The 17,789-nt window shown below is 38.5% G+C and overlaps 2 protein-coding genes across 2 annotated transcripts in view; one reads left to right on the top strand and one right to left on the bottom strand.

Moving 5' to 3' along the window:
* Window positions 1-17,789, top strand: part of LOC144631577 (structural maintenance of chromosomes protein 5-like) — an 81,831-nt gene that overhangs the window by 33,565 nt on the left and 30,477 nt on the right. The gene's annotated exons all lie outside the window — the stretch shown is intronic.
* On the bottom strand, window positions 3,643-5,739 carry LOC144661011 (beta-1,3-galactosyl-O-glycosyl-glycoprotein beta-1,6-N-acetylglucosaminyltransferase 3-like). Its single transcript, XM_078521757.1, has 3 exons — window positions 5,555-5,739; window positions 5,419-5,457; window positions 3,643-4,925 (listed from the first exon to the last, which is right to left on the bottom strand). Exons 1-3 carry the CDS (start codon window positions 5,711-5,713, stop codon window positions 3,870-3,872), a joined length of 1,254 nt encoding a protein of 417 aa, XP_078377883.1. The 5' UTR covers window positions 5,714-5,739; the 3' UTR covers window positions 3,643-3,869.

Genomic DNA, 17,789 nt, shown 5'->3' with positions numbered 1-17,789 from the left:
GTCCAGTTTTGGTTCCGTCCTGCACCGGTTCCAGAACGGCCCCGTGTAAACAGAAGGCCTATCCTATCCGTGTAATTAGAAGGCATATCCTATCCGAAAATCGGACCGAAACGTTCCGGACAGTAGCAGTGGTTGATAAATCGATTCGGCCGGTAAATCTTCTTTTCGAAAACTGAGATTTGTCGGCCCTTTGTCATGCGGTGTGCAGATAATGTATTTCACACTTGCGTAACTTCCGGTACATAAAATCGACAACCGCCGTGACCAGATCCCAGATAGCACCCTGCGTTTTGGTATAGTATTGGTTGAGGCCCAATATTATTGCTATATTAATATAAGCTCTAAATGAAAAACTTTTGGGCTGAACATGTAATTAAGTTTCACTTTAGGTAGCTACCGTTTTTGAAAGTTGCTAAATAGTTGCATGACAGCGCTTTTAACTCCCGGGTCTAAGGTTCTTCTGTTGCGTTGCTTCGCTTTATAGTTTTTTTTTGTTCTTACCTTTGTCCAAGTTCTTGATTAGGTCAAGGCAAAACAGGTGAAAGCAAAATCTAAGATGTTATCGTTGGATCCGTCTTCCGTGAATGTTAAAAAATATGACCATGTATATATTCTGTTGGGGTCCGGCGTAAACAAGGGAAGGTGCCCCCGCCAGAGCTTGCGGGGAGGGACAAGCGCCTCGCCGTCAGGGAACCCAAATGTTTTAAAAATATCATAGTCATTATATAAATATTTTGTTTTTAAACCTGTTTTCCGGTGTGTTTTTGAGTTGATTTGGAAGCTATTAGGGGAAAACGGTTTAAGTTTCAAATATTATCCGCAGTCTATTCCTTCATAAATAAGACGGTTATAATTATAATACGACTCAAGTTTCCAAACAACAAGAGATATAAAGTAATAACTTTATAATCACCTTAATTCTCAATTCAATAGGCGAACTTTATTAGGAAGGAGTTGTCGAAGCTGGGGTATTCCCCAAAAACGGCTCTGTGCCGTCCAATGAGGTCGTGGTTTTGGGTTCCCGACCTAGAACGGGATTTTCAATATCAGACGATATCTAGAACGAGATATGGTATTTTGAACACACAAAAGTTCCAAAATATCAGCAGCCAAAACGGGGTGACTTGTTTCTAGAACGCGGTATCTTTTGAATGCAAGTTCTTTCTAACTGAATACCAGAGGCCCTTCCAATTACGCTGGTAAAAAGGGAATGTTATGCTTCTAACAATGCTTGTTTTTTGTCCGATATAATGCTCAACTGTAATTATGCTCATTTTTTTTTAATAATGCTACTTTGGTATAAATGCTTTGTTGTACTTTGCAGAAATAAATACAAAATATGGCATCACGTCAGAAGTCCATAACAAACTTCTGATTACGTGTACTTTTCTTCACCTAGCTTAATCTAATGAAGTGAAAAGCACCCTTTCCTTAATTTTTACACCAATAATTTTTTATACAGTCATAAATGTTCAGCGTTTTATTATAAATTGTTTACCGTGACTGGTATTACAACTGCATATACATGATATATGGTCCCTTTTTTCCCCACCCCTTCCCCACCTTTCCTTCCCGCTTTTATTTCGCCCAATCCTCCACAGGAGAAAGAAGGAGAGCTTGTTTACAGGCTAGACTACACAGCGGAATATATATTTTTAACTGACATTCACGGGAGACGGATCCAACGACGCCATCTAAGGCTTTGTGTACAGCCAACTCTCTCTGAAACGGGTACCTTCGGGACCGGCTCCAACTCAGTTCGTCTAAAAGAGATCTCCGTCTTATAGGGATTTTAACGTCGTTTCAAATTTTCCACTGAAGAAGGGACAAGAATTTGAACAAGGGTAAGAACTGGATAAAAAATATGAAACAAAGCGAAGCAACGCAACAGAAGAACTTTCCACCCGGATTTCATGCAACCATTTAACAACTCTCTCGAACGGTGGCTAACTGAAGTGAAACTTTATTACAAGTTCAGCCCAAAAGTTCTTCATTGAGAGCTTATGTTAAAATGATAAAAATAGTGCCTCGACCAATATTTCGAAAAGGAGGGTGCTATCTGGTCACGGTGGTTGTCGATTTCATGTGCCGGAAGTTACTCAAGTGTGAATTAATTATCTGCATACCGCAGGACAAAGGGCCGACAAATCTCAAATGGCGGTTTTCGAAACGAAGATTCGCCGGCCGTATCGATTTATCTACCACTGCTGCTAAGCTTTAAGTTGATTTAAAGCAAAGTACTTCGTATTCCTGTTTACACTGATCAGTTAAGACTCAGGACTGTTTTCAAGAATGCATGGAAAAGAACTGTCACTTCTATACGTGGAAATCAGTTACAAATGGCGCGTCAAGAAAATTGGATAACAGCTTCGCCGAGGGCTTAGGTTTTGTCGTAAATGAGGAAAACAGGATTTACAATGTATCAGCGAACACCACGGTAAGCAAGTCTATGTTTTTATTTTACTCAGTTGAAGTTCACATGGGGAAAATTAACCTTTGCGTGGAATGTTTACATAATGTTGATAAGATCAACAATGTCACGGTCGGTTAAATTAACGAATTTTAAGCAACTTTGAGATCTGAAAGCATCGCACTAAATCATTTCTCCAGGAAATCCTTTTAGTATCGAAAAGAACAATCATTTATCTGTCTAATACCAAATTTTCGGCCATTTATTTCGCTTCGCTCATACTTAAATAAAGCGATAAGTTTGACCTATTTTGAATTAAATCAAAAGTGTGTCGAATAAACTTAATTATATTTTGTAAATAAAAGGACTTTAAGAGCAGAAATTGCTTTCGACGTACTAATTTGATGTTATTCTTCGATATTAAATAGGTATTTTTCTTCCAGAGTGCTTTATTTTTCGACGCGAAGCTAACAAACTCGGCATAAATTTTGAGCTCCGAAAGCGTCAATTTTGCTGGATTTTAGAATTATCGATTTTCTCGAAAACAAATCGATATTTAGCCAAACAAAGTATACTGTGATTTATTTTATATTAAGGCCTACCCATGGTAAGAGAATGAGCGAAATCCATTTAAGGACTCTTACCGACACATGTTTGACCGTAGGAAACCTGTGCTCTTAAACATTACCAGAAAACAAGCATTTTTGTTTACTGTTATCTGTTACTGACTATTATATGACTGGTTCTATGAGCGGTCAAGTTGAACCAAATCTTGTTCTGTGATTGGCGCGGCTACACGAGCAGTCAAGATGGAGCCATTTTGTTCTTTTTTGTATGTTTATGGACCATTTTATGTGCAACGCTTCTTTGTATTGCACAGGCTTTGTTAATGATCTGCTGTTTAGTTAAGTTAATATCAGATATCCAACATGAGCGACAGTGTTTCATGGGGATATCCAAACACCGAAAAGAGAGTTGAAAATACGACGCGCAGCGGAGTATTTTTGACGCATTTAGAAGTAATTGGATAGCCGATGATGCACTGTCTTGAGTGTTTAATATATTACTTAAACTGAACAGTAGATTATCAACAAAAACTCAGCGACGCTATTTAGAGCGGAGGTAGGGAGAGTTCAGGGACTGGACTACCTGTGCAATTCCGATACATCAAGTTCCCCGAATAAGACTCCCGCCTTTTCTCAGTTGCTAGACACAAGACAAGACACATAAATGTCCAGAGACAAGATATTGAGACTATCACTTTCGTGACTAGATGTTTTTATGGTTAGTATTTTTTTCGATCAACAGTTGAAAATTTTTCAATTTGTACACCTAACGGGTACATTTTTGGCCGTTTTACGGCCGCTTTACGGCTAACTGTTTATCTACAACTCTAAAAAACTGTTGTTCTTAGCAGTGGGGCCTGCTAGCATTTATTTCGCCCCAGCAACAAATCCTTTCACATCGAAAAAGGATATTTCCTTCCCTGTCTTTCAGCAAGAATACATTCTAGTAAATCGTCATTGTAGTCAAACGGAATCTTGTGAACAAACAGCTTCTTTTTCATTTGTCGTCCGAACACCCAGCGTAAATCTTCGATAGAAATCCAACACACATTTCTTACCCAGACTCCATGGCACTCCTTAGGAAACCAGTGCAAAGCACGTGATATCCGGTATCGTCGGTTGCCATGGATACTACCTGGTGCTAGCGGATGCTGTTGTAGAGACGCGTACAACGTTTCATCTGGGATAAGTGTGTTCTTCAGGAATTTAACAAAGTCTCTGCCTATCCTGCTTTTTAGGACAAACTCGACAAATTCTCTAATGGCGATAATGAAAGTAGATCCTTTATAAATTGAAATATTGTGCGGTGGTGGATGTTTTGGGATTCCTGTGTTATACATGTGATTTTTTCTCAGTTTGTGAACAAACTTAGTTCTATTTTCGTGGGATTCAGGCATCGGTGAACCTTCTATACTGTTTAAGTTGTTAAGTCTTTTTAAAGCCCTCACAATTTGCTTGTTGTCGTACAATGGAAAATCCTGGCCAACTAAGCTAATGTAATACTTCCACGATTTCCGTGACTCCAATAACTCTTTCATGCAATACAGTTGAGCTTCAACTAATGAAAAATGTCCCCAGACAACGTCAGAACTCTTTTGTGTAATGAACACATTTGGCAAACAGCGAATTATGGCTTCTACGGCTTTACGGAAAACGTTCGACGATTTTCTATCAATATGAATGCAGTAAACATTGTTGGGCATGTAGATAGCTTGAAGCAGGCGAGCTAAAAGTCTAGCACCTTTATATACTGTGATTCCAAAAGCGATTGGTAACTCCCTTTCTTGCTTTGATACAGGAGGGTGAATAAATCGAGTTCGTAAAACGTGGCGGCAGTCCTCAGTTGGCTTATAGCTGTCAAGAATATCAGAGTCATTCGACGAAAGGAAAGTGTTGTTAACGTTTTCTTCTCCAGATATAAGACGTCTGCATCGTTGCCTGTTTAATGCCTATAATAAATACTAGTTATGCAACGCTTTCGAGTGGTATACTATGGAATATCCCACGAGTCACTTGTATTTTCTCGGTGTACACACGAGCCTTTAGGCGAGTGTGTATACCAAGAAAATACAAGTGACAAGTGGGATATTCCATAGTATACCACGAGAAAGTGTTGTGTAACTATTTTATACCATGCCATAGAAAATACGCTTACTAAATTTCGTCGAGAATAAGATCGCAGCGTACGATGGGAAGGTTGAGTTGAATACCGTCGAATATACAACGGCTTTCCTGAATTCTGATTGGCTGTATTTTCTATGGCATGGTATAAATACCGGCAGTATATGGGCTGCATGGTTCGAGGCTTCCCTAAAACGCACACGAGTGAGGGTCAGAGTGAGGGATCCCTAAGACTAAAATATTTCGACACACACATTGATGAAGTTTTGTCTTTTTTACGTTATTTAATTTGTCGGCGAAAAGCTATTCGGTCCCACTTACCCTTTCTTTAGGTGAAGGAGACCATTTTCGCTCTGAAATCTGCCAAACACAAAAATATTGAACAGGATTAAAAACAGCAGTGGCAGTGATTATATACGGGTGATATATTACGATTACAACAGGCTGTTTCCCTTACCGGTACCTTTGGCTTAATTTTCAGAATTTCTGACTCGTGAACAATCAAAACAGTGACTAAAGCCAAGAAGAAACATGCAACAATGGCAGTCTTGAGTTTACGCGGGGCCATACAATGTATTTTCTGCAAAATAAACACAAGGAAAAGAATGATAGTCATCTTTTTAAGAGAAAGCAAGAAAAAGGAAACATCGAGGGCGCGATCCATTGGACCAAATTTTTCGGAAATTCCGGTACAAAATCAAATGGAACAGAAAGTTTCCGGAAACTCGTTTCGAAAATTTTGGTCAACTTCTCACTGACTTCTGGAGGTTGTCCTCAAATTCCGGAAAATCGGAATTCTCGGAAAATCCTGTTCCATTCGCCAATTTATGCTCGGGCCCAGTTTTTCCCAACCCGGAAATCGACAAAATTCGACATGGCGGTCATTCCAGCTGCTCGACACTGATCAGTGTTCGTCTTGTCTTCTTGCGGCAGACAGCTTATAAACTGCGTTATTGGAACACGTGTGCTTAGCAAGCTTTGGTAAGCAGTTCGAAAATACGTGCACACCACGTATAATTGTCTTAAACGAATGCGATAAGAGCACATCTTGTGCATCCAAATGTTTCCGTAGATGTCATAAAAGCAGACGTATGTGTTTCCAGTGTAAACTTTTCGCATTCTTTACGTTTAAAAAAGCGTGGAGCTACGTTTTTGAGCTAAGTGAAAGGATAGATGGCTTCAGAATTTATCAAGAGGGAGTAATATCTTCAGTTTTCTTTACTGTTTGCGGGAATGGAACTAGCCTGGCCGATTCAAGTGAAAAATACCGTTCCATTTGACAGATGAAAATTTCGAAAATTCAAACCGAAAATTTTGGTCCAATGGATCGCGCCCCGAAGCTGCTGTCAGTTGCGATCTAATATTATAACAGACGCCCGCAATCAAATTCAGCGTGCACAAAATCCAATAGTGCACCCTGATAGCTCGAGCAAATCGCTTCGTCAGACTTTTTTCTCTTGCACAAGTTTTTGACGTGGGTTTCAACCCCACCGGCAACGTTATAAAACAATTAGTTCATACTTTTAGCTGTACACTGTCGAGTATGGTGCACTTGGCAAGTTTTGCTACGCCGCAAGCAACTCTTACTCTTCTTTTGTGCTCTCCAAACTTCCCGCGTGCACTGTTTAAGCAATAGAGGACTTTTTCCGTGTTTACCTTATTGTTACTTATTTTCGCGGGCACTTAATTTCGCGAAAATTGAACGGCCATATTTCGCGGGACTTAAATTTTGCGATTTGGCCAAAAAAATAAGATTACGGGAACTTAATTTCGCGAAAAGTGTCAAAATACTTGTTTACATTAACAAACAGTAAGTCTCAAAATTGGTGGAACTGATTTTAATTTTCCACTGCAACAGTTTCCAATGGCATTGAACAAAACCATATAACAAAACAAAACTTCAAAAACAGTTTAACATGTTCCTTTGCAACAAAGTAGAGCTAGTTTGACGACTGTACCAAGGTAATTAGGTAGTTAACTGACGGCAACGTTGAATATTCATAACGAATTATATAGAAGGGTATTAAATTTCGCGTCGTTATTTTTCGCGAGAACCTTTTTTCGCGGGTCTTAAATTTCGCGATTTTTTGAAAATCGCGAAAATCGCGAAAATTAAGTCCCGCGAAAATAAGTAACAATAAGGTACATAGCCTCATCTTAACACGAGGGGGGGTTGGGAGAATTCGAGACAGTTATGTAAACCCGAGACGCAGTCGAGAATTCTCCCAACCACCCGAGTGTTTAGATGAGGCTATGTAAACACGGAAAAAAGTCCTCTATTGCTTTTATAAAATATTTGTTTCAAAAATAATTCGAAAAATGAGGGGATTTGGTTTATTTACTTCTTGATTGAAATAAATTTTCTCAAAACGCGCATTTGACAACACATGAACCAATCAAAGTTCGTGTTATAAAAGTTCAAGTCAAATTTGTGGCAAGTAGCGCTGTGTCGACGAAAGCGATTCCACGTAAATCTTGCAGAAAAATACGGAAAGTTTGGCAAAAACTAAAAGTAATGCTAAAAAATACGGCTCTGTAAGGAAAGAACTTCAAGATGAGGAGTTTATTTAAGCTGGAAATGAATGCCACTGTGCTTAAACGCTCTTGAAAGTGAAGTGAACTTGCCTGAATGATTTGGCAGCCCGATAACACGGTTGCCGGAAATGTCTCATCGTGTCTTGTGAAGTTTTGCAGGATAATTAGGAATCATAGCACAAGCAGCGGATCTAGCGAGGTCGGTAGCAATGGTATGCATTTATTGTACGGTAAATTGTTCAGATAGTGATCTAAACGAGTCCAGTTTCTTCTACTGTCGATTCCGCCGTCTTTGTAATGTGCTTCAAGCGTAGGATAAACCTCAAATTGACATCAAATTCTGCTTTGGTTTGTTGACAAATATTTCCATTCTTTCCTCTTCCCCAAGCCCATTTTGAATGAAGAAGTTCACGACTATTATTGCCAATGTAACAGTAGAATTTTTACGCTGAGAAAGTCTCAGTGAAAATACATTTTAATCGTCATTTTAATCGCATTTTAAGCAGATTTGCCGGCAAAAAGACGGCAACCGATCGGCCGTGCAAAGTTTGAATTTAAGCTTAAAGATTTACAGTTTGTAGCATATAGTTTCGTTTGCGTTGGCGTATAATTTTTTTCTAATAAAGAAAGTCTTATAGGGAATTTTATTGTAGTAATTAAATGAAAAAATTTACTTGAAAAATGTTTACTGCGTATTTTGTTGCATATTCTGTCGTTCGCTTGAGCTCCCGCCAGGAAAAGCGCTGCGGTTCTTCCTTCTTTTGCTTTTTTTCCTCGGGCTCATATGGGAAGAGAAAGCCGGAACACATATCAAATTTGGTATTGTTTTCCATTTCTTTAATATCGTACTTGAAATTACTTTGCAAGTCTTTTTGGCAGTATTATAATGTTTTTAAATTGTGCCGGGAAACACAGAAAGCGTGACGTCACAACCGTGTTTACGTACTTTCATCTAAACTCACCTATCGACCAATGAGAGCGCGCGTACTATCTTAATTATTTTATAAAAATCGATAGTGCACGCTACAGCATGAACTGATTGATTTAACAATAGGCCTTATCACGGTTTTCGACGCCATCTTGACGGGTAGGTAAAGCGGGTAGAAATTACAGTGTTTGTATGGGAATCCGACGGCAAATATCTTTTAAAAAAATTGAATATATTCTGGATAACTTATGAATTTTTTCGCCGACTTTAAAGGATTTAGCTGGGCTAGAAAGCGTTCAGTAACGTTTTTAATTTCCCATACACTTCTCTGTATTTTCTCTGCAGATTTACGTTCCGGTTCGGTGAGTTGACGCGGTTCGCGGGAAAAAATTATAGACATGGCTATAGATTGGCTCATGCTTTAGCGTGCACTAACGAGTAATTAAAAAATGGTCAAAACATATAATATTAAAATATTGTCACAGAGAGCGCATTTTGGTTGGCGATAAAACGCATCGTTTCTTTAATTCTAACTGAAGCAAGTAGACAACAGTCGTGTTCTATTGAAAATCCTCAAATCTGATTGGTTCTCCCACTGTTTGTGATTTAACTGAACTGGACGGCAAGCTCGACTATTTAAACAACAGTGTTTCAGTCAAAGAACTATTAATAGTTGCCAAACGGAAATTTCTTGATTTTTGGCTAAATTTAAAGTACATAAAATTGTAGGTTTTGGACTGCAATCCTCGCCCTTATTTTCTATAGTCTGGTTGTCACTAGCGACGCAAGCACAAACGCAAGCACAAGGGCAAGCATGACTGCTCTTATTTTATAGTGAAAACGGCTTCGACGCAAGCATAAGCGCAAGCATAAGCACAAGCGCAAGGAACAAAATTTTTCCCTTTCTTGTGCTTGCGCTTGTGCTTGTGTTCGTGTGAAAACGAAACATCACCTAAACACAGGAACATTGTTTACGTCTGGTGGTGTCTAGCCAATTAAAGCACTCGTTCCAGTATTTGAACAGGTCGCAGAGGCTGCAGTTGATTTTGATAAACGTTTTTCGAGGTTGTTCGGAGGAGTGTAGACAAAAAACTAAAAGGCACAAGCGTGGACTCGAGTAGCGAAAGAAATGGAGATGAATGCTTTCTTTAAAAATATCTATAACCCCAAATGTTTCGTTTTCCTGCTTTTTTGTAGTTGCTGTCGCTTTCTTCGTCACAAGAGTAGAGGAGACAACAACACTCGACGCCTGAGAGCTTCTGCCGCAATATTTGCCGAGAGAACGAAGTCTAGAACGGAGCCATCTAACTAGTAAACATCGAGTTCTAATGCTTATGTGTTTGTGCTTATGTCGACGTTCGTTTTCATCTGGCACAAACTACTTATGCTTGAGTTTGTGTTTGTGCTTGTGCTTGCGTCGCTAGTGAAAACCAGGCTTTTAATTATTAGCGTTAGTTAACTCGGCTGCGCTTCGTCGACTGTTCGTTTATAGAAAATTCGGACTCGAGTTTGCCTAAAAGTCGATCACTGGCCGGTTATGTTAATCGCTGATAGAAGACAATCGCTGGCGCGTAGCTCTAAAAGGAAAAATTATTCTTGTTTTTTTTTTTTTTTGGCATATCACAATGCAGTAAGTTTTAGCTTTTGGGATGGAATCTTTTATAGTGTGTACTAAAACAATTAGTATCTAACTCGCCCTCATTTTTCTGTGAACAATTGTCTCACTTATATATAGAAAACTTGGGCTCGTACTGAGTTAAATTTATTTGCAATGCATTTTCTGTATTTTTACAGCTTGGCCATTAAACCATGATTGCCATGGAAACGTCATGAAAGCAATCTGTGTAAAACTGACTTTTTAGAATGAGATTTATTTATTTTTTTATTTTTAACACGAAATACACGTTCAAAAACACGTATGCTGAGTTGTAGGTAGAAAATGCGTGAATTTATTATCTGATTATTATAGTTGTTATTATTGTTACAAAACAATCCTTCTGTTTGATTTCTTTGATAATGGCTCACTTTAAAATAGATCCTGCTGATTAAAAGGATGATTTTTAGTTTATTTACAACTTAGGCAAGTCGAATAGTCAGCCTAGTGAACATTTCATCAGTTGGCGGTAAGATTTGGCTGCAGAAATAAGAATTCTTGTCAACAAAAGACTGAGTGAAAATTGGGAAAAATGAATTAAGTTGATTTTCTTTCGCGTGGCTGCACGTGGCGCCGGGAGAGAGAAATAAATTTATCACTAAGAGCAGCGTCAACAAACAGCAATCTTACTTATGGTATCATGACATATGCCACATCAGATTCTTATATCATGAATCAGCTTTATCAAAATTATATAAAAATACAGGCTTTTCTGAGACAAATACTCTGGCGTGCGTTTTCCTTGTTTTTTAATTTCCCCATTAGCGTTAAAAACCTCACGTGCCCAAACCAACGCATTTGAGTGTAAAAAATGGATCACAGCTGGACAAAGCTTGGGGAACGACTAATGGGTTTTTGTTTTTCTTTATCCCGTTACAGCATTTTTGCCTAAGCTTTGTTCTGCTAGCGAGAATAAACCAATTTCTGAATTTACTTCTATTTCTTTATAAGCGGAATAAAAAAGTTCTTTATATGCGGAGGGAAAATTTACTCTTTTAAAAATCCGTTTTGCAAACTGATGAAATATTAACGGCGCTGACTTTTTCGGTTTTAATATTGAACATAGTATATCCCGGTTTTTAATTTTTATTTCGGGGAACATTATTGTGTTAACTTCTTGTTTCCCTTTTCAAGATATGTTTTTTTAGTAGATTTTATCTTATTTTAACTCATCTTGAATAAATCTTATTTTACGTTATGTTATGTTATGCTAATAATGAGCACCAGTCGCTAGTTTAAATGGCTTTCTTATGACCAAAATGCAAAGTACGAGTCTCTTATCTTGTTCCGTAACATATACCCACTATTTCCTCCATATAAATAACGTTCGCCTTCTGGTATCAAAGTGGAAAATTGTTAGCTGTACCAAGCTTTTTTGTTCAATTCAGAATCGAATCCAGAAGTAAGGCATATGGTGTAAGGAAGTTTTACCATTGCAACTTACGCTGTATACGAACAAAAATATTTTTGTATCTATCTTTGAATATTTATAGTAAATCACGATTCAATAATTGTAAAAAATAAATAAACAAAATAAAACTCTTACCAGCAGTTTCAGCTTCTAACCTTAATAGTCGTCTCCTTATCTTGTTTGCAAATGCTTTTCGCGACTCGTTTTACCCTTTCAGTTTCGATTCTTTGATAGACGACAATCTTTGACGTGATAGACATGCTTCTTAATGGACTATTAACGCTAACCTAGGGTCACGTAGCCTGCGAGAGCAGACGCATTTCCGCATTTTCGGCGGAGAGAAGCGACGGCCGGAAATGCGTCTGCTCTCGCAGGCTAAGGATCACGTGACGACGATGGCGTAAATATTGGCGTTGTGAGAGCCTTGGAAAGAGTCGTAACTTGACACATTGTTTTTTCTCGGGTACAAATCGATGTAACTTATTGATTTCAGCTCTGTAATTCGCCAATCTTCAATAGACAATAGGATTAGCTCGTTGGTGAGGGGACTAGTCGTCCGTTTGAAGGGTAATTGTTTCGAAATAGGAGGTTTTTTTTAAGGCAGATAAATAAGTACAGAACGCATGGGAACAAACTGTTTATGTGGCTTAGTTTGTTGAAGGTTTGTCGCTGACTGTGTTTTTGATGTTATTTTCCAAGACGTTTCGGCCATTGCTTAAGCCTTCATCAGTTAAAAAATCAAAGCTTTCACACGCGATTTAAAATAGCAGCACGTTAGCGCGCGCTTTAAAACATAACGTGTAAAAGTTTGAAACAAAAGAAAACGTGGCGCGAAACTCATGCGCGTGACAAGGACTTGTAAACCTCTGGGATGACAGCATGGTCGTTCCCAGAGTGCGGATCCTTAATGGACAACCAGGCATCCAAAAAGAGTCCCTTGTGGTAATTTGGCTCATGTCCAACTACATTGAAATCCATGTGGTGATTATTGTCATGTACATGACAGGAGATCTTTGAGTCATGGTCGAACATGGCCACTGCCCGTTTGTGTTCCGCAATCCGGGTCTTTAATGGTCGCTCCGTTTGACCGTAGTATACAAAATTACAGTTGGTGCAATTGATTTTGTAAATTACGCCAGATCTTGGGCGGACAACATCATTTTGAGCCTTTGGGCGCGGAAACAAACTGTTCACAGTTTTTAGCGGTTTGTAGGCGACTTTGATCTCTTGTTGTCTCAAAATGCGGCCAATCTTTTCGGAAATGCCTTGAACATAAGGGAGTACCACGAAGCCATTAGTTGGTCAATCTACTGGTGGTTTTGATAGTGATCTTTCACACTTGTTAATAAAAGATGGTGGATAGTTGTTCTCGCGTAACACCGACTTCACTCGTTTTGTTTCTTTTCGTTTCCCTTCTTGTGTTGAAGGAATGTTCTTTGCCCTTCGTAGCAGTGTGCAAACTACGGATCTCTTATGACACACAGGGTGATGAGAATTGAAGTCAAGGTATCGGTCTGTATGTGTTGACTTCCTGTAGACATTCACCTCAATTCGTGTGCCACTCCTTGTTGTGATAGTATCCATTTATGTGGCTTGTTGATAGTGACTTACTTGACTTATTCCTTTAGGCTCCTCGTGGAGCAAAGGGCGTCAACAATGCTTCGCCACCGAACTCTATTTGCTGCCGCCTTCTCTGCTGCGTTCCAGCTGATGTTAGCTTTCTTTAACTCCTCCGAAGTTGATCTTCTCCAGGTCTATAAGGTGCTGGTAATGATTATAAACGACGAGATGAATTTGAAAAGGTACCTATTTGAGACGTTCTTTGATGCAAACGACCAACCAAACGACCAAAACTACTCTAGGAACTCACTTTGCGTAAAAAAAAAAATAAAAATAAAAATTGCGCGCAAGTTGTCAAAAAAGCCATTTAAATGCTACTGCGCGCACTGCAATTCAGTATTTAAAACAAGCAGCAAAACTTGCGTTGACTTGCGTTGGGTGGCCAAACGGTGAAAAACTCGCGTTCACTTGCGTGCAAATTTTGTTCTGATATCGCATTATTCCTCAAGGAGGCCATATTGAATTCCTCAAATTCTCGGTTTTCTTTTCACTAAATTTGTTAACGAGTTTGTGTTTTTTAAGGGTGGTAAAATTGTGCTCGAAAAGTCGAAATGCCATAAGCGAAACAAGCATTCCGGAAAATGTGACGCACTGAATACAGCCCTGGCCAAACGCCAACGCAAGTGGACGCAAGTAGTCGCAGGTTGAACTTACTTACAAACTTGCGTTTGGTGGCCAAACGGACTTGCAAGTGCACGCAAGTTGTCAAAAAACCATTTAAATGCTACTGCGCGCACTGCAATTCAGTATTTAAAACAAGCAGCAAAACTTGCGTTGACTTGCGTTGGGTGGCCAAACGGTGAAAAACTTGCGTTCACTTGCGTGCAAATTTGGTCTCGACCAAAGTGAACGCAAGTCATCGCAAGTCAAAGCAAGTGCACGCAAGTCCTGGGCAAACGGAGACGCAAGTAAAAGCAAGTTGAAAACTTGCGTCCATTGAAAGACTGCACTGTAGAGCCGCTAGAATTATCTATAATCTGCCTAAAGATATAGCTTCTACCGAAGTGCTAGAACGGTCTGCGTGGACAAATATTAATTTCCATTACAAATTCGCCGTGTTGAAGCTCGTGCAAAATGCATATAATGACACATTACCCACCATCTTAAGTAGATGCATTATTGTCAAGCGAGATCATATGATCTCAACTAGGGCACGCGAATCTTTGATAGTGCCGCGTTTCAACACGCGATACATGAAAGACTCCTTAGCATACCGAGGATCCGTGCTCTGGAACACGCTATCAACAAAACATAAGGATCTGGCATATGTGACACGTCGAAAGGACCTCGTCCGCATGCTTAAAACTTCGGATGTTTTTACTGATTTCAATTTTAAAGTTTTATCTGTGTCAACCACGAACTTTAAACAAAAAGATTTTACCTACTTTTAGCGCTAGTTTTTAAATTAATTCAAATGTAAATAGTTTTATAAGTTTAAATATTTTTAACTTTTACTAATTTTAAAATCAAATACAAATGTAAATAGCCTTATTAATTGTAAATATTTTTAACTTTTAATACTTTTAATTTACACGACCCCACAAGCTGTAAGCTTTTATCCAAATCGTGTTTTTAAATAAAGGCAACTTACTTACTTACTTACTTGCATCTACGTTTTGCCAGGCCTTAAGACTTTTCAGGGATTATTGAAGACACGTGTAGATTATGATTGTACGTGCAGAAATGTGTTGAAACTCAGCCACGTGGAACGGACACACAACAAATACCAAAGCAACCAAGCAGAAGTAGACTGTTTAAATGGACGAGGTGTTTGTTTGGAGCTAGCGCTAGCGGTGAATTAAATAGAATCAAACAAGCAGATGCGATGTACTATTGATGTGATTTATGTGATTCGAACTAGAAAGCAAAACGATACAAAACACTTATGCTAGCGAAAATTTTGTTACAAGATGGTACAATACATAAATCAAGGGTACGCTGATCGAATATAAATTTGAATGTAAATCTATGCAAACGTAACGAAACAGCTAAAATATATAACAATAGACTTACTTTGATCTTGCTTCTGAGAGGGTAGCAATTCTTAGTAAAAATGATAGCTGGATACACAAGAATCGATAGTAAAATATCTAGAGCAACTTTCTGCAATAGACAACTAATTCATATCGATTTAAAACGAAATTTAACGAGACGATGACAAACAAACACAGCACGCAAAAAGTAAACAAGAAAATGTACATAATCGGTTAATAAATGACAGTTACGTGATACGGAAAATAAACAAATGTAGACAGCGTTAAAAAAATTACACCTTTTGAGAAACCTCTGTTTTCCCAGTACGAAATACATTGAAGAGAGAATTCAAAGATACTGCTTTGGAGTGGCTGTGAAGACAAGAGTGAAACATTTGCTGATTTAAAAATCGAAAAAGAAGAAAGGGAAGTTGGTAAGTCCTTTTGAGCATGTTACAGCAAAATGCACGATCATTACATTCATTTGATGTACCCCGTAAAAACTATAATCTTACATAACGACCCTCATAAGAATAGACGAGTCTTTTCTCATTGTAAGATGTGTCATTCGAATTGTCTGCTGTAAAGAAAAACGCGCCCAAACAACGGCTGCGAAGATACTATCGACGAGAACGTCAATGGCATTACGAGATATTGATATATGAATGGGAAACTCTTTACGAAGAGTAGGGTTCTAGCGTAGAAGTTTGGTCATTTGCATGCAAAAAACGTCTCAAATGGGCACCTTTCAAATTCATTTTGTTTATCATCACTATCGCTATCAGCAAGCCATATAAACATGTTGTTTGGGACCATGATTTTGTCTCTATTTATCTGCCTAAGACATGACCACCTATTTCGAAATAATTTTCCTACAAAATGACGACTAGCCCCTCACCCACGAGCTAGGTGGATCATAGAGCGAAAATCTATAAACTTAATTGAATTTTACACGAGAAAAATCAATGTGCCGAGTTACGACTCTTTCATGTGCTTAAGTAACGCCTGGTGCCAGCTTTTGTAATGTTTAATAAATGACCAGCACTGTTTTATCAAGTTTAAAACGCGACTTTTAGACTTGATAAAACACGAACTGCGAATTTATTGAACGGCTTAAAAATCTTCTGATGTAGATCAACTCATTCTTGCAGTAATATTTAGATTTGGGGTTATTTTGGCCTAGAAAATTGGACGTAAAGTTAGCTGTGTCTTTATCAGATATAAAGACACTCATTAAACATTAATTTATTTTGTATTTTCTTTATGAATTATTAATGAGTTTTTAAATAATTTATAAAGGATTGACATTCATTATCGTCATAAGAGAATTTGTCGAGTTTGTCCTGATAAGCAGGATAGGTTAAAGACTTCATTGAATTCCTGAAGGACACACGAATCCCGGATGAAACGTAGACATCTCTACAACACCATCCGCTGGCATCAGGTGGTATCCATGACGACCAACTATTCAGTTTATCGCGTGCATTGCGTTGGTTTCCTGGGGAGTGCCATGGAGTCTGGGTAAGAAATGTGTGTTGGATTTCTAACGAAGATTTGCGTTGGATTCATGGACGAGACATGAAAGAAAAGTGTTTGTTCACAAGATTTCGTATGACTACAATGACAATTTACTGGAATGTATTATTGCTGAAAGGCAGGAAAGAAAATATAATTTTGTTGTGAAAGCACACTGGGACAAATAAGATCCAAACATTCCTTTTCTATACGGGGAAAAATTAATGAATACAAAAAAATACTAAGAACTGAGGACAACAAGACTTTTCTTAGCACGAGCGTTGCTAATGTTTTGTTAGTTTGTGATTCACTTTTATTGTGCTAATAATTTCTTATTATAATCAAAAACATTTACCATGTCCATTAACCAAAAGGCAAATGTTTGGCCTTATGCATTATAGCTTCATAAGCTCAAAATTCGCCATCAAGCCTCGTTTACGTGAATTATGCAGTTTTCACGTGGGTATTCTTTTCATCTTTGCTGCTTTGGGAATTCGTTCTTGACAAAATTTACATGTTTGCACTTCGAAAGCGAAACTTGGTGTTGTAACTAGCAAGTATGACGTAAACATGCATAAAGGCCCTTAAGTTCCCTCGAGGAGGAGAAGATAGAGGGTACTCCCTTAAGCTGACTATACGCGGAGGCTCCGCCCAAAAGGGGTGCCTTTTTCTGGCTGTAGGTATATAAAAGTGCTAGGGATATCACGAGTTAAAGTTTACAAAGGGGTAGAGGAAACCGTTATTTAGTTGTTTCAAAAAGCCTTTTAAAATGTCTCGAACAGGCCCCACCAAACCGTTTTCAATAAAGTTTTTTAAAGGGTTATTCAAGTGAAAAATTAAGGGAAAGAGAGGTAGTTACCCTTCTGTAAGTATGTGAAAGGGATACCATTTTCGATGGGAGGTATATAAAAGTGGTACCTTTTCTGTCAGAAATGGTATGTGGAAAGGTAGGGATTTGGACCTCGGTGCGGAGACTTCCCGTATAAAACATTTTTTGAGTACCCCCTCCCCCGGAGTTCCCTTTAGACTTCTTCGATTATATGGACTGTTACTGGT

Source organism: Oculina patagonica, chromosome 1, assembly GCF_052425735.1.
Source record: "Oculina patagonica isolate OP01 chromosome 1, crgOcupat, whole genome shotgun sequence".
In the NCBI taxonomy this organism is placed as follows: domain Eukaryota; kingdom Metazoa; phylum Cnidaria; class Anthozoa; order Scleractinia; family Oculinidae; genus Oculina; species Oculina patagonica.
This window is presented reverse-complemented; position numbering and strand designations above follow the sequence as displayed.

Bases quoted from the DNA above. Each gene is read 5' to 3' on its own strand.
- LOC144661011 (XM_078521757.1), bottom strand. From the start codon at position 5,713: ATGACTATCATTCTTTTCCTTGTGTTTATTTTGCAGAAAATACATTGT. The intron at 5,458-5,554 runs GTAAGGGAAACA...TGTGTTTGGCAG, and splicing joins AAATTAAGCCAAAGGTACCG to ATTTCAGAGCGAAAATGGTC. The intron at 4,926-5,418 runs GTAAGTGGGACC...TATTTATTATAG, and splicing joins CTCCTTCACCTAAAGAAAGG to GCATTAAACAGGCAACGATG.